This window comes from Scylla paramamosain, chromosome 33 (genome assembly GCF_035594125.1).
Source record: "Scylla paramamosain isolate STU-SP2022 chromosome 33, ASM3559412v1, whole genome shotgun sequence".
NCBI classification, from domain to species: Eukaryota; Metazoa; Arthropoda; class Malacostraca; order Decapoda; family Portunidae; genus Scylla; species Scylla paramamosain.
The window spans coordinates 8487368-8510147 of NC_087183.1; the positions used below are offsets into that span (position 1 = coordinate 8487368).

The 22780-nt window shown below is 38.0% G+C and overlaps 2 protein-coding genes across 6 annotated transcripts in view; one reads left to right on the top strand and one right to left on the bottom strand.

Annotated features, from left to right (window-relative positions):
• LOC135089609 (mucin-2-like) overlaps nucleotides 1–5262 on the bottom strand; it is a 25636-nt gene extending 20374 nt beyond the window's left edge. Inside the window, exon 1 of one of the 2 annotated variants that reach the window (XM_063985428.1) lies at nucleotides 5149–5262. The gene's annotated coding sequence lies outside the window, so the exon portion shown is untranslated. Of the gene's footprint in view, nucleotides 1–4596 lie in introns of both variants that reach the window. The other variant, XM_063985427.1, reaches the window with a different exon arrangement.
• Nucleotides 5263–7763: 2501 nt separating this feature from the next.
• Nucleotides 7764–21209, top strand: LOC135089610 (WD repeat-containing protein 76-like). 4 transcript variants are annotated; one of them, XM_063985430.1, is made up of 14 exons: nucleotides 7764–8847; nucleotides 9558–9629; nucleotides 10427–10558; nucleotides 11019–11221; nucleotides 11775–11920; nucleotides 12758–12902; nucleotides 13792–13931; nucleotides 14246–14418; nucleotides 15413–15517; nucleotides 16040–16161; nucleotides 16773–16873; nucleotides 16960–17031; nucleotides 17488–17606; nucleotides 19508–21209. In XM_063985430.1, exons 1-14 carry the CDS (start codon nucleotides 8722–8724, stop codon nucleotides 19652–19654), a joined length of 1803 nt encoding a protein of 600 aa, XP_063841500.1. In that variant the 5' UTR covers nucleotides 7764–8721; the 3' UTR covers nucleotides 19655–21209. The 4 variants fall into 4 exon arrangements, with proteins under 4 accessions (XP_063841500.1, XP_063841502.1, XP_063841503.1 ...); XM_063985432.1 differs by having other exon boundaries at nucleotides 8770–8847; nucleotides 9558–9690; XM_063985433.1 differs by having other exon boundaries at nucleotides 8816–8891; nucleotides 9558–9690.
• The last annotated feature ends 1571 nt before the right edge of the window (nucleotides 21210–22780 follow it).

The window sequence follows — 22780 nt, forward strand, 5'->3', positions numbered from 1 at the left end:
TCTATTAGTTTGTCTCTATATGTCGGTCTGTCTCTCTCTGTGTGTTTGTATGTATGTCTATAGCTGTTTGTGTTTATCTGTCTGTATGTCTGTCTGTATATTTCTCTCTCTCTCTCTCTCTCTCTCTCTCTCTCTCTCTCTCTCTCTCTCTCTCTGCCCACACCACGTCGCCACAAAGGGGAGATTACCTGCCATCACCACTACAATTGTGCCTCAGTAATTCTCGCTGGTATTACCTCCACTTTGCCTCCACGCCTGTCCTCCCTCCCTTCCTTCCTTCCTTTCTTCCTTTACTCTCCTCCCTTCCTCTCATTCATCTAGGAAAAAAATAATAGAAGTGATGGTGGTGGTGGTGTTGGTGGTGTAGTAGTAGTAGTAGTAGTAGTAGTAGTAGTAGTAGTAGTAGTAGTAGTAGTAGTAGTAGTAGTAGTAGTAGAAATTATAATAGTAGTAGTAGTAGTAGTAGTAGTAGTAGTAGTAGTAGTAGTAGTAGTAGAAATTATAATAGTAGTAGTAGTAGTAGTAGTAGTAGCAGAAATAATAATAATAATAATAATAATAATAATAATAATAATAATAATAATAATAATAATGATAATAGTAAATAAACAAATAAACAGAACTAAAATGATAAATATATACGTGCATAAATATATTAATAAAAGAGGAATCCCGTTAAACTTGACTTTCTTTTCTGCATAATTTCAGCTTTACTCCAACATTCCAGTTTACGGGGATTATAATTTTCTCTCTTTTTTTTTTCTCTTTTTTTTTTTTTCTTCGCAGTAATCGCATGACCCGGGATGGTCGCTCTGCCATGCTCAACTAATGCCGAGTTTTTAATTTTAGCAAAACTTTCGCTTATCTTGTCTTTTTCTTTCCAGTAAGCTTGAATTTTTGTAGCATGGACTCGCAATTATAAGCTTCCACGGTCAAGGTTTGTTGTATCACAGTTGGGCTAAGTTTAGAAGAGCGGCATTAATGTACTTAACTTATTAATAGAATGTGATGATACGTTAATACCTCTCGCACCAACGGGTATACCATTACACATTGCATAAATCCTTTCAAAAACATTACTTTTTTACGTGTTCTGCTTCTTGTTCGATAAATATGTTACTGTTATTATTAGTATTAGTATTAGTAGTATATACATGCGCATACTTTATCATTATTACTATTCTAGAGGTTACAAAAAAATTAAGCAATAAAAATTCATCCGTTTCCAGTCCCTGAAAATTTCTTTGGATAGAAAAACAATGAAAGAGTTGGCTAATATGAGTTGTCTGTCTTGATACTCCTCTCTCTCTCTCTCTCTCTCTCTCTCTCTCTCTCTCTCTCTCTCTCTCTCTCTCTCTCTCTCGCTACATGCTATTCATTATCTTGACCTGTCTTCTGAAACGCTTTGCTCTCTTATCAGAAACCAAAGAGATGATTAGTCAGGTTCTCATACGAGTAGATGTTTTTTTTTAGACATACAATGCAGAATCTTTAATGAACTGTCACCAGAATCACGAAAATACTCTCGAAAACCCAAATTACTCCCACTAGAGCCTGTTGAGGGTAGCAGAGATAAGGAACTTAAATATTACGATCACTAACCTTTGTTAAAATTCCTCTTGCCAACGGGTACACAAATGAGGCGGTAAGTTATATAGTAATACTGCCCTATGCTATGCTATGTGATGTCTGCAGGATGTATGAGCGCCTGGTATTGCTGGGTTTCACCTGCCGTGCTGTGTTGTATTTGCTATATTGTGTTGTGTGTGATTCCATGGCGCGCGGGTAACGGGACACTAAATTCAAACCTCCCATACGTAATGCTGTGTTGGGACCTTCAGTGTTATGGTGCACAAGGTCAGTGGATGTAGTCGCTAAACTATACTGCACCACTGCGGCAATGCACTATACTCTTGCTACAGTAATACACAAGTTACTGCCTACTCTTTACGGGCCATTCAAAGCCTCCCCGTGGTGCACAAGGCCAGTGGGTGCAGTAGTTATATTCTCCTGCACCAATACGATAATACACTATGCTCTTGTCACACCAATGCACTACTGTCACAGCGCACTCTTTCACTCGTCAATGCATTTGCTGTGCTTCTATGCTCTACGATATATTTGTGTCCCTGATTATGGGCATTTATCTTGGTACTAATTGTTTTTATGTTTATATATATTTTTTTTTTCTCCTTGATTTCTTAATTTTATCTTCTTTATTCCTGCTTTATGCCTTCCTTCTTTTTTTTATTTCTTCCTTCTTTCTTTGTCTTTCATTTTTATTCTTTTACCTTTCTTCCTTCCTCCTTCATTTCAACCTTCTACCTTTTTTTCCTCCTTCCCTCATTTTTTCCCTGTATCATTCTTCCTTTATCCTCCATTTCTTTTTTTTACCTTTCTTCGTTCTTCCTTACTTCATTTCTTCTTTCCTCTCTTTCATTTCTTCCACTATTGTACCTTCCACCTCTCTCCCTTCCTCCATTCTTGGGTCACAAAACACTGTTCCTCCTCTTCCCACAACACAAAACCCCTACACTCCCTCGCCATACCAAGACACTGCATACCAATCCCATACCAGCGCCACACTCCATTCCCCCAGACGTGAGTGCACAATATACCACTGCACAAATACACTATACTTCTTCATGTCAAGACGCATTAGACAAGACACTTCTTTCTTCATACATCAATACACTTCATCTTCTTCCTTCCCATTACACAATACTTCCTCACCATACCAAGGCGCTGTAGACAATACACTTAACTCTTTCATTACCCCTGACCTGCTCTCCTGCATACACCAGTACGATATAATAAACAAATTTTTCCTTGCTACACAAATACACCATACACCATGCCAAGATACTTTGCTTAATATTGTATTCTTACTTTCATAGTGCAGCTTATCACAGACAGCCTCGTAAGGACCAACATGTCTGCTGCTGCTGTGTTTATCCTCCTCCCTGTACTATTTTGTCCACACACCTGTACATTAATATACCTATACTAATACCACCGTAGATTATAAACTCCTACACTCGTCTCGTTTCTTTTCATCCTCTTCCTCCTTTTTTTTTTTTTTATATATATAGAATTAGTTTCCATATCAGTTAGAATTGCTTTCCTAATAGACATGCAAGGTTCTTAAGCTTAGTCTGTTGCTTTGTCCTGTCTAATCCTAGTTAATTCTTCTCCCATATTCGTCTCCTTTCCTTTCATCCCCCCACCCTTTTTTATAGAGCACAAGAATATAAGAACATAAAAAAATAGTAAAACTGCAAAAAAAAAAACATTAGATTTACACGTGGCAGTCCCTGTATTTAGGTAGAATTAGTCTCTAACTTAACAGACACGTAAGGATCTGAAGGTCCTTTTGGATATCTTATGAAATCTTATGTGATTCCCCTCTTCCGTGTCCTTCGTGCTCCTTCTCGTCCTCTCTCGTCCTCCTGTCACTATGCGGCATTACATCACACTAAGTCCGAAAGAAACAGCGACAAACACCTGATTACTGCTTTGTTCCGCGTGTTCTCTCGTTCATGGTCACAACTTTCTTCTCAGTAAATGGGTTTCTGCGAAGGAACGGTCTTTTTAATGCGTATTTCCGTTTTCTTTATGTTTCTTGTGATTCTCTCTCTCTCTCTCTCTCTCTCTCTCTCTCTCTCTCTCTCTCTCTCTCTCTCTCTCTCTCTTCCGTGACTGAGCTAAAAGTTTAAGTAAAACAGAGAAACTTCTTAAGTAAGCGTGTTCTTTTTTGCACGTTTTAATTCTTTTCTCCATTGTATAACTAATTAGTATCCGTGGGACGTGTTCTGGTGTTCTCATGTTTTTCTTCACCTCAAGACTAACACTAACAAAAGGATGTGACTGCAGCTTCCGTCAACACAATGCATGCCGTTATGACCGCCCTTAAGTTTAATGTCTCGCAATTTCGAGTATCTTTAATCCCTTCGTCTGTTCCAAGAGAATACAATAAGGAACGTGTCATTTTGATTCTTAACTACTACTACTACTACTACTACTACTACTACTACTACTACCACCAATATTACTCTTCTTGAAGCCACCAACACTATGGACCCCCCTCTGACCCACTTCTTTCCTTATTAATCATTCAGTAGCTACCACCACCTCCACTGCTTCACGCCTCCATTCACACACACACACACACACACACACACACAAAGGATACAAGAATTTATATGATGAACTTTTTTTAAAGGAGAGACGTTAAAATTCAGTTTTCCAGACAGGGTAATGAACCAGTGGAGTATAGCTATTACTGGAAGCTACGTGGGTCATAAAGTTCCATAGTTAAAAATAGTAATAACAACAACAACAACAACAACAGCAACATTTGTAATGATAACAGCAACAACAACAACAACAATATTAACAACAACAACAACAACAACAACAACAATATTAACAACAACAACAACAACAACAACAACAACAACAATTAAATATATAACGCAGTATGTTAAGACTGAAAACAAGCTTGACTGAATCTTGAAAAAAATAAATAAATAAAATAAGGAAAACACACACACACACAAACACACACACACACACACACACACACAGACAACGCACCTGGTATGTGTCCTTCCACCACCACCACCACCACCACCATCATCATCACCACCACCACCATCAGCACCATGACGGGCCGGCCAGCCAGCACCATTGCAGTCTCGCCCAGTATCCTCATGAAGGCACATCTTACATGGTATTTCACGTGTTACTCATCTCCGCTATCCCACAACACCGCCGCTTCATTCCTCACTATCAAATTTTCTCTTTTTTTTTCTTTCACTCCTTTTTAGTATAGATTTTCAACGTTTTAATGAATATATGTTCCCTACTTCCCTTGTCGGGTCCTGTAACACTGTTTTTACTACAAATTCATAACGTTGCACCTGCTAATTACACCTGTCGTTACCATCAGGTATGCAATCAACTCTAATAACGTAATCAACCTGAAATTTCTTTAGTGTTCAAAGTTTCCGAACTGTGAACTAAGCACTGTCACTCTTTACTTCCACGTGTCCCTTGAGCGTTGAGTATTATCCTGCAGGTGACGCGTCGGGCGAGTGGTGAAGAGGGATTGGCACAAGGGGAAGCTAAATAAATACACATACTCACTACACGAGCTCCGCGGCACCACTGGCAGCGCCGCGAGGACACCACATGGTCCTGCCGCGACTAAGCCCAGGCTGTCATACTGCACGCATGCATGCACACACACACATACACACACACACCTATGCCGCTATATTTACAACCACTAATTACAATGATAACCTGCTAATTTCAGCCTTGATGCAGTGTATATATTGTTAAATCGTCTTGCCTCCCACGGTGGTGTTAGTGTAAGACTGTGTTTTGTAGCAAGCTGTGCTAACCGGTTGTCACAGCGAGGGGTTCTCTGCCGCTTCTTTGTAACTTATTACGCTAACTTCTCCACGCGGTCCACGAAGAAAACATTATGTAAATCAAACTTCATCTACCCTAACAAAATTAATATTACCACCGCGTAAGCTTACGAGGAGATATATTTAGGTAACCTCACTTCTTGTATCTGTTCCTATCTTTATTCCTTTCTCTTATTAATGTATCTTGTTAGCCACGGGAGAGATGTGGGAGGCAGGGATGCAACAGAGGGAAGAAAGAATAGGAGGAGGGGAGCGGTAAGAAAGAAGAAGGTATGGAGGGATGGGACAGGGAGAGGTGAAAAAAGGAGAGATGAGAATGGATAGCAGGTGATGGAAAGGTAAAGGAACAGTGCAGGGATGGTGAGGGGGAGGGGAGTGGAAGGAAAGAGAGGGTGGATCATGAAGGGGACGGAAGGGGATGGGGTGGAGGACAGCGGTAGGGAGGATAGAGGAGATGGGAAGGGGGGATATGTTGGGGCGCAGGGAAGAGGCAGGTGGTGGCTGGATGGTGTTGTTTGGTGAGGTTGCTAGGCGACGTATCTGACACCTGTGGTTATGACGTCATATGCCGTGATGTCATGTCTGGTGTGACGTCACTCTTGGTGTATTGGCACTGTAATGTCAACAACGCAGACGGGACCTGCGGTGATGGCAGCTAATGTTGCCAGCCAGACGGGTGAACAATGACGGTAGGGTACATGCGTGCTGAGGCCAGGCGTAAAGAACACACTTGTACTTCCCCACGCTTCCCTGTAGTGAACAGCTCCACATACTCACCGGGGAATCACATCCTTCTGAAAATTCGTTCCAATCGTTCTCTTATTTTTGTATGATTTTTCTTTGATAAATTCCGATGGCTGCAATCAATCTGTCAATCATGTTTATTGTAAAATACTAGTTTTTTTTTTTTTTTCTTCTTCTTAATATAAGATTAAAGATTATTGTTAAATGTTGGAAATGGTCCTTAAGCGGTTGAGTCTCGTCCACACCAGGATATAATGGAACCAGTGCTTGCAAACATCTGAATAAACACTTTTGAAACACTCACTTTTCCATCAGTCAATCCATCATCAACTCATCCATCTAGCTACCCATCCGTCCATCCATCCATACATCCATCCATCTATCCATACATCCATCTATCTATCCATCCAGCACCCATCCATCCATTCATCCGCCCACCCTTCTATCAACCCATCCATCCATCTGTCTATCCACTCATAAATCCATTCATCTATCCGTTCATCCATCCATCCATCTATCCACTCATACACCCATTCATCTATCCATTCACACATCCATCCATTTACTCATCTATCCATCCACTTACCCATTTATCCACCCATCCATCTATCCACTCATTCATCCATCCATTAATCAGTCCTTGAAAATTCAAATGTTTTCCAAATGTTTGCAAACAGTTGGGCAACATTTAACAAACCATTTGGAAACATTGGTGTGGACAGGCTTTTATCAGTCTTCCATTGACCCAACACTACCACTACGCACATGAGGAAACGGGCAGTGATTAAGTTAATAATAATGTTGAGGGGATGGCAAAGCTACACTGTGCTATATTAGTAAATTGCTGTTTGCAGTACGGCAGATACTGGATAACTTGCCTATATGATTGCTGGAGGTGAGCGAAAAAGCCTGCCCCCATGTTGCCACGCTTCCTGGGGACTGAAGGTTGCCTCATCTCACCGTACTCCACAAGTCCACAGCTTTCTTACTCGCACTTGAGCAGTCTACCCATGTAACAAACAGTGCATGCGGTACGCTTTATGAGTACTTACCATTACACTATGTAACAAAATTTCACTTTTATCTTGTTCTTGACCCCAAACCATAATTTCCCAGTTATTTTCATCTAAACAAAATAGAAAAAAAAAGTTTTGATCCTAAAACTTTTTTTTTTTGTGGTTAGAACAATGAATTTACATTTTTGTCGTATTTCATTATAGTATGGGTTGCTATTGGTTTTCATGTCAGGTAAAGACCTTTGCAAAGTCTCAACTGCTTGTCTAATTGCTTTTGAAATGTTACAAATAAATTAAAACAATGAAAGAAAGAATATAAAGTGCAGAAATAAAATAAATTCAAAAAATATATATGCATTAAGAAATTTAAAATAGATTGTAAATTTCACTTAGTACGTGAGACGAAAGAAATGAATGATAGGTTGGAGTCAGACACAACCGGCACAGGCCTCCTTGCTGAGCCACATTTACCACACCAGGTAGCAGTAGTCAACAAATCGCATCTCTCCCGACATTTTTCAGCGCGGCGGCTGATTATTTTATTCTTCTGGCTCTTGGCGGCTCTGCGTTCACGCGGCGATCATCTTGCCCATTAGAGTGGACGGTCTTCCTACTATAAAGAGTCCTTAGTATGGTAGTATGGTGTTTCACAAAACTGTCATCTACACTATTCCTATTTTCATAAATGATCTCTGTCAAACCTATTGCCCTATCCATTCTTACATCGATGATTCAACTCAGTAATTCTCTTCATTTTTTCTGACGCCCAACTCAATAGAAATTGAATAATGAAAAAACAGATATGCCTAATTTATGAGCTTTCTATAATTTCAGAATGGAGCAGAGCAAACCTAGTCTTGTGCAATGTCTCAAAATTGGTTCCTCCATCTATCCATTCGAAACAAATATTCCAGACAACCATCCTCTCTTCGACTACTCCTTTCTGTTTACTGTACACTGAACGTATCTTGGACTGGTCTTCACTCAAAATCTTAACTAAAAATTTCGTATATCTTCTCTTGCTGAAACTGTGTCGCCCACCCGCCTCGTGTGTGTGTGTGTTTAATAATTTCTATGCCGTAAATGTTTATGTAAAATTACATAATATCGCTGGTGCTGTTAACAACGTGAAATTTCGTGTTGCGTTGCGTAAACATGACACCACGTGTGTTGGTACAGTGTTGCCAATTTTACAAAGTTCAATAAATGTTATTTTACAATATAGCCTCATATTTACATTATTATTTCAATGTAATTTTATATGTATATTTAGCAATAGATATATCTGCATTTTTATCGACAACTATTATTCCTTCCTCCTGTTGAACTAGTACATTTCTGTTAAGTGTCAACAGCGGCCGCCGATGTAACAGAGGCCGCCGCCGAAATAAGAGCAGTAAGCAACGGCAGATCACTTCCTATGGCCTTGGACTTTATAGTGTGACTATGTTGACACTTTCCCACACCCACAAGACAGGGATGTGCGTGTGAGATGAGAACGTGCTGGCGTGGGGAGACTGTCAATGAGTGGTGTTTGTGTGACGTCAAAGAGAAGTGGCGGGAAGTTTTGCAGCGGGCGACATTACACAACAGGACCGCTGGGCAAGAGGGTGCAGCCGCTGTACCACCAAGCCAACCAGTTTAGACAGGTGAGTGGAGGAGGTGTGACGCATACAGTGAGTGAAGCCAAGAGGTAAGTCGCAAACAATAGCTATTTGGGGTGGACATACGTTAATACTGATTTTCTTATTTCTCTTTGTATGAGTTTCATTTTCCCTAACAGTATAATTGAATAATTGCACCCAGCAGTATAGCAGGTTAGGTTAGATTACAACCTTCAGTCTAACCTAACCTGCCGATCTGCTGGGAGCTGTCAATGTTATTTATTTATTTATTTGTTTTATTTATTTTATTTATATTTATTTTTTCTTTAAAAAATAAGTAAATAAAATCATTATTAACGCATGCCCACTACTGTTTGTGGAGGAAGTATTCTTAAGATATGCAAGCCAAGGCAATTGTTAGGCATTAAAAACCCAAACACTTGTTTTGTTCACTTTATGGTAGTCGAAAGACTTTAAAAAATTATTAGGTATATACATAATTTTAACACTTTCAAATGAACTGCCAGCAGATGGTGTTGCAGGGAAGATGCAGTGCCTAAAATGAAGTAATAAAAGCAATACAGAGCCTTGGTGTTGCTTAATTTAAATGTAGTAACATCATTCCTGCATAAAGTGAAGAGCAAGCCATTTATATTCTTATGAATGAGTAGGCATAGTTGGTAGGATTTTATTTCTCAGTAACCAAAAGATGATTTTTGCATTATTGTTATAAAGAAATGTTTGTGCTTCTGCAGGACAACAGAATGCCTGTGACTACACCATCATTGCGGCGAAGCGCCAGGGTACTTCAGCCACAAAATATAAAGGTGAAACACTATGTTGACTAACCAGGAGGAATACTTAATGGATACTGAAAGCATGGGAGAGGTAATGTATCATTAGTAACAGGGAGATAATGGGAATGTTGTGAAAAGTGCTTAGTATTGAACATTTATTCTCACAGACAGCTTCCTTGAGACTGGCCTTTGCCAAATGTGACTTTTTTATTTTTTATTTTTTTTTTATTTATTTATTTTTTTTTTGTATTTATTTATTTTTTTATTATTATCTGGTGACAGAATCCTCCTTGTTAGTTATAGGCCTGTTTTGATTACTTCATTCCTTTGATACATTTTGGAACTCATTATTCACAGACATAATGGACAATCTTCATAGGCAAAATATTCTTCCTCATCCCCATCCATAATAGTGTTTGTGACACATGATCCTTGTTTTCTTAATCCAAGTTGCTTGTTTGTGTTCTGTCCATTGGTCCTTAATAACTTTGCAGATTTTACAATGCTGGTTGGTGACTTGATTCCATAATTAAGTTGTTCATCTTTATATTCTGTTTGATAATTAGACATTAGATCAGCTTATTTTTCACTCTCTCCGAACTCATCCAGTTTTTAAAGAATTTTTGATGGGCTTATATTGGTTCAGGCAGTTGTATGCACTTTCCAAAATATATATTGACATCCCACCTGGTCCTGTTGCTTTCTTTTTAGGTTTGTCATCAGTTCATGTATCATCTGTATTTACCTTAACTTCCAATGTGGCTACCTCTCTCTCTCCTCTTCCAGTACATGTGTGTTTTACTCAGGTGCTGTTGTTCCTCATACAGGTCCCATTTTCCCCTGATGAGTTACCAGCAAGGAAGAGAGTGAAGAGGGAGGAGGAGGAGGAGAAGGTGCAGAAGAAGGAAGTGAAGGAGATGGTGAAGAAAGAAGTAAAGGAGGAGGCAACCAATGGGGAGGTAAGGAATTAGAGAAAATTTTACTTTATCATTGTATGAAAGAAAGGGGATGAGAGGTCACTTGAAGGATTAGAATATGTAAAAAAGTGATGTAAGGGCAAGATTTTTATTCTTTTCATTTTAAAATGTATTTATTTATTTATTATTATCATTGTTATTTTTTACTAAGGTCATTGCCCTTGGGAAGGTCTTAGGAACAGACAGTGTATATAAATCTATAGATGTGAACCAATATATATCATATAACTAATTCAGTACCTGTCTACCAATCTGTCTACCTAGCAATTTAGATCAAAAGGTAATAAAGAAAGGCACCTCATATTCAACCTCAGCTCTCCCACTCATCTTATTTTACAGTAAATGTATTATTATTAGAGGAAAGTGTAAATTGTATATCTTTTCTCATCATTCACTACCACCCAACCTCTATCACTAATCCATCCATTCCTTCATTTTGCAGAATGCCTCTCCAACCACAACCAGTAACAACTCAGTGTTATCAGAGTATGAGCAGATGGTGCAGCGCAATATTGCTGAAAGACAGAGGCTGCTGGAATCCATGGGGATTCTGAAGGCAAAGGAAGAATTTTCCTCCTGTGTAAAGGAGTCACAGAAGAAGCCAGTGTACAGAGGAATTATTAGGGAGAAGAAAAGCCCTGAGCCGTAAGTATGTGCAAACGAGAAAAGGAGACTCCTGAAGTGGGTGGAGGAATATTGGAGAACAAGGAGATGAGGACAGCTAGCAAAGATCACAAGTCACTCTAGAGAAAGATCATCAGTGGAGTACTTCAGGAGTCAGTGCTGGCCCCAGCCATGTTTGCAGTATACATCAACATGATGTAGGAGTAAACAGCTATTTGAGTCTGTATACTAATAATGTCAAGCTGTTAAGGAGGGCAGAGAGAGTTAAAGACTGTAGAGTATGGCAGCAAGACCTGGATAGGAAATGGGGTTGGAGTCACAGATGGAAAATAGAACTCAACACAAGTCTCTCTCTCTCTCTCTCTCTCTCTCTCTCTCTCTCTCTCTCTCTCTCTCTCTCTCTCTCTCTCTCTCTCTCTCTCTCTCTCTCTCTCTCTCTCTCTCTCTCTCTCTCTCTCTCTCTCTCTCTCTCTCTCTCTCTCTCTCTCTCTCTCTCTCTCTCTCTCTCTCTCTCTCTCTCTCATATGCACATAGGATTACTTCTATCATCACTAGCATTTCCTGTTACTTTCAGAGTGATGCGTCGGCGCAGTTTACGGCAGCAGAATCTCACTCCTGACGGCTTGCACCTGTCTTTACCCAGTGATGTGCAGGTAGCACAGGCTGAGAGGAGGAGTACAGTTACCTCACGTGAGGAGGAACACCCCAGGCCACCCCCAGGTACAACATAAACACTTATTTGTCTGTATGACCAGTTCACTTTAATGCTTGTTCCTACCACCTTCCCAAAGGAGATGACTGTAACAAAAGAACCTCCTTCCATCCCAGTCTTTGCATTCCCTTCTTGCATGCTCTAATCCTATCATTGTCTCTCATCCTTTTCTCTTAGATATTTCAGTATTGTTCTCAAGAGTCACTGGAAGTTGTTTCCTTGTATTCCACAGCATATCATTATAGCAGTCATATATACTTAGTCTTCTCACTTTCTGCTATTCTTCTCATGTGGCCAAACCATTAGAAAGTGGCTCTGACCACATGGAGAAAAGGGATGAAAACAATTAGTTGAAGTATATTGAAATTATTTGAAGTGAGTTCCTGCTGATAAAGTAAAGATATTGGTTGAGATCCTAAAGAATTATCAATAAAGCAAAGAATTTGAAGAGTAAGTTATACTTGTAAATAATTGTGGTGTTTGGTGAACTACCATCAAGTGGGCCAAGTTAATGTAAGTAAACATGAAAATTACTTTGATAAAATATGAGAAAGAAAATTAATGGCAACAAAACACCTTTTTTGGGATATAGGGAGTATTATGAGAATGAAGAATAAAGAGTTTGTAAAGTGTGTATGAGTGAAGTTGAAGGTGCTAATTGGAGAGAAAGGCCACTTGGTACTGGAAAAAGGATAAAGCAGTACAGGTGTGAAGTGCCAAATGTTTGAACAAGCAAGAAGAGAATATATAGATTGGGGAAATTGGAGGCTTTTCTTTCCTGGAGGGATCAAGGTGTCAGATGTATATATAGACAACCAGCAATTACCTTCCTTCTTCCCCTGCAGGACCTGCCCCTCTGATGGATTACTACAAAGCCCAAAATAAAGTGAACTGTGAAGGCATGCTGACTGACCTAGCCTGCTCTGTTTCTACCTCCTGCATATCCTCCACCATGTCTTCTAGTGATGTTTGGGGTGGAACAATGGAAAGGTGGGTTACACATAGTGTTATATGTATAAATTTCTCTCTCTCTCTCTCTCTCTCTCTCTCTCTCTCTCTCTCTCTCTCTCTCTCTCTCTCTCTCTCTCTCTCTCTCTCTCTCTCTCTCTCTCTCTCTCTCTCTCTCTCTCTCTCTCTCTCTCTCTCTCTCTCTCTCTCTCTCTCTCTCTCTCTCTCTCTCTCTCTCTCGCTGTGTGTGTGTGTGTGTGTGTGTGTGTGTGTGTGTGTGTGTGTGTGTGTGTGTGTGTGTGTGTGTGTGTGTGTGTGTTTCCACAAATTAAATGTCTTCATGTCAAACTGCTTCCTTCAGCTGCTTTGCTGTAAAAATAGGATTGGAGTCCAGTTTCGTAAAGAAGCTAGAAGCCTGGAATGTAAAGATAGTGGGATGCCACCACTGTGAGGTCCTGAATAGTTTGTGTTTTCAAATTTATATAGTTTGCTATATCAACAGCCTTCAAGCCTAACTTGTGTAATATATCATAGTGACTTGTCTGCCTTGCACTCATCACTACAAACACCACAGCATGAAGAGAACAAAATGCATTTCACCTTGATGACAAAGACAATCAAACATCACCAAAGACACAAAGAATACTGACACTCGTAACCTACTTAATACATACTTAATACAGATCATTGTTGCTATGGGAATGAGCGAGGAGAGATGCACTTGAGATGTTAATAAGTCAATTTGTCCCAGCTAGTTTTTTATGCTTGCTGAGAGGCCTTCAGTAAAATTTGTGTGCCACCATGGTGCAAAATTGGTGTTCGCAGGCTGTACCTACTTTTTTGTTATGCCTGCTCTTTTTCCTCTATACCCAACACACATCTATCCAATATATCTCTGATTTTTTTGTGCATCCTACCTTTTTCTTTTCAGTGTGGTGAAGAAGATGAAGAAGATGCATATAGAGGAAGAGTGGGTGGTGAAGGTGGTGCCAGACCGCATCTTCTCTGTGCAGTTCCATCCAACTGTAGAGAAGACATTGGTACTAGTGGGTGGAAAGTGGGGTCAACTAGGTGAGTGGTACTGGTGAAGGAGGTTGAGAAGTGTAGAAATGTGTTGGTGGAATAATGGAGATAAAGAAAGTTGAGAATAGGACATTGAACTGTAACAGTATAAACAAATGCAAAAGAGGAAAGACTGGAGGAGAAACAGAAAGAGTTAATGAAAACAAAATAAGGAGTCACTCAAAGAGGAAGAAAGTAAAGTGAGTGGAAAATTAATGGTGATGAAAGAATGCCCCTTGATTTTTAATTCATATCCTGTTGATTTCACACTATTTTAATATGTGATAATTGTCACAACAGCTTCCTTTTGCTCTATCCTGCAGGAATTTTGGACGTAGGGCGGGAAGATGAGAGCAACGGGGCTTATTGCTTCCACCCACATTCCCGCCCTATCAACTGCCTGTCCGTGGCTGCATCATCACCCCACCATGTGCACTCCACAAGTTATGATGGATCACTCAGGCAAACAGACCTGGAAGCAGGGATAGTCCAGGAGGTGGGTGGAAAATGAAATGGAAAAAGATGGAAAGGGAATAATTTGAGTGTATGCATATGTGTGAGTTTACCTGATTGTATTTATGTTGTGCACTGAAGCCCATGCCTTCATTATTATTTGGTTGACTAACCCATGCACAGGGATTATTTCCTTTTAACTCTTTCATCTTTATTTTCAAAGGATCAAGATGTATTCATTGTATAATTTTAATAATTGTTAGATCAAGTTGGGATAAATTTAGGACATAAATAAATAAGAGTGATATTATGTACTCTCATGTGAAGTGGTAAAATTTATACCATTGATAAGAATGAGACAGAACTATGACATCACATGAAAACAAATAAAAAGAGACATTGTCACCTTAATTGGTTGGTCCAGACAGAACTGTGACATCACATGAAAACAAATAAAAAGAGACATTGTCATCTTAATTGGTTGGTCCACCACCAAAGCTAGGGAGACAGAAAGAAAGCTTACATTAACTTTTCAAGAGAGAAGTTGAAGGTGGTCAGAGGAGAGGAGTTGATAGACAAATTACTTTTGATTCCACAGTTTAAGAGAGCATTATGAGTGAAAACCTACTCCATACATAGACAGATACAGACAGGTACAGAATTAGCAGCTGGAAGGGGAGAAAAACTGACATACTTAGAAAACCTAACTTCATTGAAGTTTTTTTTTTAGTAAGAGGTTAGATTTATTCAAAATACATTTTCACATCTGTGTTAGCTGAAAATTATGAACAATCTGTCCACCATACTTGTGAAGATATATGATGGCAATCTTGACAACAGTATGTACTCTGCTGCATGCTTGAATGCCATAACAAATAAGGTTCTAGAAACAGTTACATTTATTTCATCCTACTACATCTGTTTGTTTTCATTCACATTCCCACATGTTATCAGTCAACAAACAGCAAACCATCATCATCTTGCCTTCTTTAATCATCCTTCTCTGACCAGTGTATCCTCACACCACTCCCTTTCAGCTGTATGCCCTCACTGATAACCAGCACAACAGTTTCCTCTGCTGGCATTCTCAACAGGACACCCACAACTTCCTGGTTGGTGCAAGTTTAGGACGAGTCTTGCAGGTAAGATGAATATAGGAAATGACTTAGAGGTCTTCATATCATTATAAGGGAAACATGACCTGGAAGAGAAAAAAATTATTGGATTACATGTTTACATAATTCATTACACCATGCTGTTTTACCTCAAAAATATTTCTCATATTTTCTTCAGACTTTAATATTACTGTCATAATTTCTATTGGTAATTAATTCTTTAGTCCAAGAGATTTAGTTTGGAAGTATATATGCATTCATATTTCCTTCTCTCTTAGTAACCCTAATAGTATTAATGTGCTCTCTTGAATTTGCAGGTATTATGTAATACTTTTTATTTGTTCATTTATAGTTTTTAAGCATAACTGATTTCCAATCTTATATTTTTTTAGTTCAGAGAGCTTAAATTTCTGTGACATTGTTTCATGCTCAATGTTCTTCAAAATACAGTCTGTCTGTGAGATGTGTGCATCTGTTTTCTGCCTGGGAGAAATTTCTTCTCCATCAATTTTACCCCTATCTCTTGTTTATTTATTCTCTCCAAAACAGGTGGATACAAGGGTGAGTGAAGGCCTTGTGAAGCAGTATCTGGTACATGAGAGAAAGACTGTCAAGGTAATCAGTGGACACCCTCATCATCCCCACTACTATGCTACAGGGTCAAATGACGGGTGAGTGACTATGATAAAAAAAAATAATAAATAAATAAATAAGAAAATGCCTAAGCTCTTACAACTTGTTATGTACCATCATTATCCATAACTTTATCCAACCATGAAATCACTTAAGGTCTGTGCAGTTACCACATTCTTGCAAAGTTACCAAAATACCAATAACATTCACAAAGGTAGAAATTGTTAAGGAATAGTGACTGAATTACCCTCCCTGACCCCCTGACACATTAACTATGCATTGGGGAGTGTTATGCATATTTTATATGTTTTATAAATATGAAATCATGTTCTTTGTATGCTGTTTTCTCTCTCAGGTTGCTTTATCGAGTTATGTAATATAGACGCATTTGTTGCATTTGGTATCATATATTTTAGCTTGAAGACTTACCTTTGACAACAATTTTAGAACCTAACCCCTTTTTTCCCATTAGTTAAGTGCTTCATTATACAAGGATTGGCTATACAAGCTGCTCAAATGGAATCTAACTACTCATATCATCAGGATCTCCCTGTATTAAGATTTTGAGATTATGACTGTGAAAAGTGTTACGAAAATTTCATCACAGCACTACTACTACTACTACTACTGAACTACTCTTCCTGTACAGGTATGTCTCTCTTTGGGATCTGCGGAACCACAAGAACAACAAGCCACTGGATTCTGTGATACACGGACGGGCTATATCTGGCGTTGAGTTCTCCCAAACAGGTGAGAAAGAGAGAGAGCACTATGTCTTACATTTATGGACATGCTATAAATAATTCACCATTAACTACCTTTCCTCTCACACACAGGTAATGCTCTCATCTCTACCTCAATGGATGACTACCTGCGCATCATTACTTGTGACAGGACTGCCCTGACAGGTGTGTGTGTATGTTTATGTAAGAATTGGTTAATAATAGATTGTAATGTTCATATAATGTTAAACTATGTGTATACCTCCCTTTCTTTCTTCCTTTCCAATCTTTCTTACCTCCTTTTATTTCTCCATTTTTCTTTCATGTCTCAACTCTCTCTCTCTCTCTCTCTCTCTCTCTCTCTCTCTCTCTCTCTCTCTCTCTCTCTCTCTCTCTCTCTCTCTCTCTCTCTCTCTCTCTCTCTCTCTCTCTCTCTCTCTCTCTCTCTCTCTCTCTCTCTCTCTCTCTCTCTCTCTCTCTCTCTCTCTCTCTCTCTCCAGTCCTACCTCTGTCTTTTCCCCTGTTGGCTTTCTCTTGGGCCCTTTCTTGTCTCTTCCTTCTTTTTGCTAGATATATGGCACCGTCCTTTCCTCCATCCTGTACTAATTTCTCTCTAAATTCCCTCTCTCCTCTTCTTCACAGTGAAAAGAAAGATCAGACATTACAACCAGACAGGCCGCTGGTTGACTACCTTTAAAGCTCGTTTTGTGCCCACACGAGATGACCTGGTGTTCGTGGGGTCCATGAGGCATCCACGCAGGGTTAGTGTGTGTGTGTGTGTGTGTGTGTGTGTGTACTACTTAGTTTACCAAGATATGGTGTAATGCCTAAGTTACTCTCACATGGTCTTATCTGCATATCTATGTTGCACAGGCAAGCCCAGTTACATAAGTATTCTGTTTACTTAAAAACTGATGGTTCAAGTTCTGTAAACTAGGGACAGAAATGTTTACATTAGCAAAGGAAATCTAATGATACAAGAATAGGAAAGAGGATAATGGCCAGAGCAAGCTTAAAATACACTCCTTGCTGTATCCTTCAATGATATATTTGTGCTATATGGTGATATTCAATAATTCAGATACACAGAGACAAGTTTTTAAGCACTTGAGAGAAACCATTCATTCATCCCCTGTCTCCTATCTACCTTGTATTGTTTCCTTCCATATCTGGAGGTTTGCTTGCAAATGTGTTGATACAAATATACAAATAATTGCATGCTGTAAATACAATCCAAGGATAGAGTACTGTGTTTTTTGTTACTGACTAGTTATTGTATGTGTATCTATTACTACTGGATTACAGAAATATATTCTGCAATACTGATATCTTAGTTGCACTTTTTATTTTAACACATAGCTTTGCTTGAAAGAATTACTTTTGAGATCATGGAGCACAGCACTTTTTTTTCCCATTAGTTATGTTTTGTAATATGAGTATTAATTGTGTGAGCAAGTGTTATGGAATGAATTACTTCATATCATCAGGACTTGCCTGTACACACCTTGTCCTTTCATCTAGTCTACTACAGGTATCTATGTATATCTTTATGGAGAAAGCTATATGTTTTTTTGTCATTCAGTCATCTTTACTTCCTTGATTTTCCTTGTATCCTGTCATATGTCTGTCTTCACCAGAAAGATAAATTATGTGGGACAAGACTGGAATGAGGTCACTGGTGTTGGTGGTGGTATTGGGTGAGAGAGAAAATATTGCTACAGATACAACTTGCGCACTGATGCAAAAAGCAAACCATAGTTCCCCTATAGAAATTAATAATACTAGAATGGAAGAGGCAATTAGGATGAGAAGTGTTCAATTAGAAAAAATTGGACAAATGTAGAATTAGAAATAGAATGGCAGCATTTTTTTTATACTTCTTTACACATCCATAAAAAAAAATAAATTAAATAATAATAATAATAATAATAATAATAATAATAATAAATAAAAATGTTAAAATACAGATCTCTGGTTACTAATTTTGAATGATATTAGGTAGATACATTATAGTAATGTTCTTAATATATCATAAGAGTACTTAACCATTCTTAAACAGCTGAGGAGGATTTGGTTCATCCTGTTTTAGGGTCATTATTGCCTCTACAGTTCTACAACCTCCTTGTGAATTCTCTTTTCACATGAACAAGTGTACGTTAAGGAGGAAGTCATTTATTGTGAGATCAGCTTTAAACTAAACTTCTTCTGTGAAAGTTTATAGCCATCATTTAATATGCATAACTAGTTTCCAGTCTTACATAACATGAGACATACAGGAAGTACAGTGCCTGCAAATAAAATGGAAATACTTCATTTATGATCTTCACCCAACATGAAATGAAACTCACTAGTGGTCAGTGGTAATACTGTTAGTTACTCTCAACATTTATTTATATTTCAGCATATCTCCCTTTGCAGTCACCTCTCAAAGATGTTGTAGCATGGATGCTGAGAGATCCTTGAAGTAGTTTGCATCTAACTTTTGCATTCTGATCCCTTTCTGCTGACACTGTAAAATTTGCAATGAAAATGGAAACATCACAGTGTTTCCACTTCATTTGCAGACACTGTTGTGATAGTACAATCACAATAGTGATCACTACAACTCTCCTCTGCTTATCACAACCACCACAATTATCTCCACTATCTTTTCCCATCACAGGTGGAGGTCTGGGGCTGCGATGGTCTTCTTCACCACCACTTCCATGGCCCACTGGTCACCTCTGTTAGCAGTGTGGTTGCCCTTCACCCATTTCGTCCTGCCCTTGCTGGCTGCAATTCTTCAGGGAAGGTCCATGTATTTATGTGAGTCATCCACAGAGGTGGATACATCCACAGACATACCTAAAGATGATATGTACCTGCATATACTTACATAGTTTTAAGATACAGAAGAAGAGCTATTATGTTTTCCAATCTTTGTGTTTCTAGCTTGGCTATACATTTTTAAAATGTTTCTTCCATTAACTACTTTTGTATCCAAGTTGCTCCACATTTATATATGTTTCCACATTTATATATTCATATATGTTAAAGGCCTTATTTTTTTGTTATCCCTCCTGCTTGTTGTTTTTCAACATTCTTTTGTAGCCTCTTGGATCTCCCAAGTTCCACTTAAACAAATCTTCTCTGCCTACTTTCTATAATCCCTTCAAAATCCTATACACTGATCAGATCAGCCTGCTTTCCTCTAGGCTTCAAGTTTTCAATTTTAAAGCCTCTTCTTATACAGTAAATTTGTTTGACATGGAGCCATTTAGTTGCTGCTCTTTGCATTTTATCTTCCTCATACTCATTATGCAGTCTCATACATCTAGTACAAATTTGTGAATGGCCCATGCAGGTTCCACCTAAACATCCAGCAGGGAATGTTGTACTGCACCTGCATTTTCAGCCACTCATTGACCTCTGTCTTTTTCACAACTACAGTATATCCTTATTGAATTGCAGCTGTACTTTATTGTGCCCGATAGGCATCTTATATTTTGAATTGCTTATTATAATTATAAATACTGACTGCAGTTTATATGTGAGTATTCAATTGTATCTATCTAGTTATTATATACAAGGCCTGAGTTAAACTCATCTCATCCTGTCTCCATATTATATAAGTTCAGTTTTTCTTTAGTTGATACAAATTCTTCACTTCTGTCACCTCTTCTAGTCCATTATAAATAATATTTTCTCTAGAGAAAGCAGTAATATTATCCTTTCCTCGACTTTTTAGTGCCTTCTCAGTCTCTTTTTTTTCTCATTAATTATAGTTTTTTTCTATTTTTATCTCTTCTTTCTTGAAATGTTGATATTTCCATTGCTTTTAATCTTTCTTTGTATGTTAGATTTTCTAACTGCAATAGCAATCTTGGTTGCTATTCTTTATTTTCTTTTTAAAATGTATACCTCATTCGGAAAAATCTCCATTTTTACGTATATGTTCCACATAAGTACAGAAGTAGTGGAAACACAAGTACACTGGTAGCCAGAATGGCAAGGTGGATTTTTGTGTTAGTATTATTTTAAGGATCATGTCAAGGAAAGTGCACATTCCAGTAAATCATGTGAGTATTGTGCAGAGGTGATAGTTTTTCTCATACTACTTTTGAGTACACATGATGCCCATTCCTGCAAACTTCTCCAGAAAGGATATGGTGGCAATGGTAGGTGCAGTGTTTTAAAATCTCAACTAGCTGCTTGTATGCTACAAGATATTTTCTTCAAGAATTTGAATTTCAGTTCACTGAATTTCAGTTAACAAAAAATTTCTTTTAATTAAAAGAAACATTACTTATATGTCACCATATGTCTTAAGGAACATATGTAAATTTTTAAAAATGTCATATTCTATAATAAAAAGAAAATGTAAATCAAGTTGTATAATTCATGCACATACACATTTACACACTAATAATTAATTGAATAAGGATAAAAAAAATTAACATATACATTGCACATTCTTTGGTGGCATTCCATAGCCACGTGCTGTATGGCTCAACTGCAGTCCCTGTGTGTTGTAAAACTCAACAAAATGTGACAGAATAAGGGAAATTTGAATCCCTTTCTCTGTGTCCTAATTCCTTTAGAAAAACATGTCATTGATGTTTTGTAGCTGCTATTTGCTCAGTGTTAGCTCTCAGTCTGAATCAGATGTGTAATTTAAGAAATTCTAAGTGCAGATATTTTTGTGTGGAAAAGTTATGTAAGTGCCACCCCAGCCATTTTTTTGTAATACCACATTACACTATTTTGACCCATCCTCCTCACAAGCAAAGTCTGATACATTAAAATTGTTCTGGCAGTAAGGCTGAAAGTTTCATAAAAGGAAGTTTTTTTTTTAGTCTATGCTACAAGCAGTTCCCATGCCTAACTCAGGGTATGAATTAAGGGCTGAGTCAGCTGGCTGACTCAGCCATGTGACTACAGGCCACACCACTACCAATCTTTCAGTCTTTTCTACTTCAGACAGTTAGTTATGGCATGTGTTGTATTTTATTTGCTCTGGCCACATTTTTTATAGTAGAACTTTTGAACATGAACTTAATTACTTCAAGCAGACAATTTGTATCCTGAAAATTCATCTTCTGAACAAATTTTTCACATTAAAAATAAAGGAGAGGAGCCCACCTATAAGGTCTACAGCACTCACAGTCAGTAATTTTTAGCATAAAAGGGATTATTCATAGTAACTGATATTGCTAAAAGCAATATATATAGTAAAATATTTATGATGTGATAAAGACAATAAATGACGAAGGAGGAAAGATGACCAAATATTCTTGTAAGGTTAATCTTCATTACTTTAGTCTCATGCCTTTCTGTCATCTCCTACACTACAATGAAGATGGAGTCCTTCGTCCTCTTTCCAGGAACTGTCAGTTTCTTTCCTAACATTGTAGTAGGCACAGGAAAATCAGGAAAGGAACACACAAATAGTAACATAAGATAGGAGAGACAGCATGTGGCATCATTGAGTGGGGGTGGATAGACTGCTGGCAAAATACTGCCAAGCTGTCTACACTCATAATCCTTAATTAATATTCATTAGATAAATCTCAAAATCCCTATTCCAGATATTTTCAAACATGTTGTGAAAACAGGCTGAGATGACATGTTTGTGTCTGGAGGAAATTTTGTGTTGAGGATGATATATTTATATACCATTTGGATTCAGAAATTTTGTGTTTGGAATTGTTCATAGTTTGCTGTCATGTAACATTCTTTTTAAATTGAAAAACATCATTATCATGTAAAAGAAAATAAAACTTATTTTGCATTAAGCTTAGGTAGTTCAAATATTAAAGCAGTTTCATTTTAACAAGATTAGCACAAGTGTTTGATGGTACTGTACTATAGTCATGGTCATAATAAAAACATAAGTCTTTCACAAATGATAAGAAAGTTTATTTAAGCAATATTTGATCTGATGTATTTTCCTGTA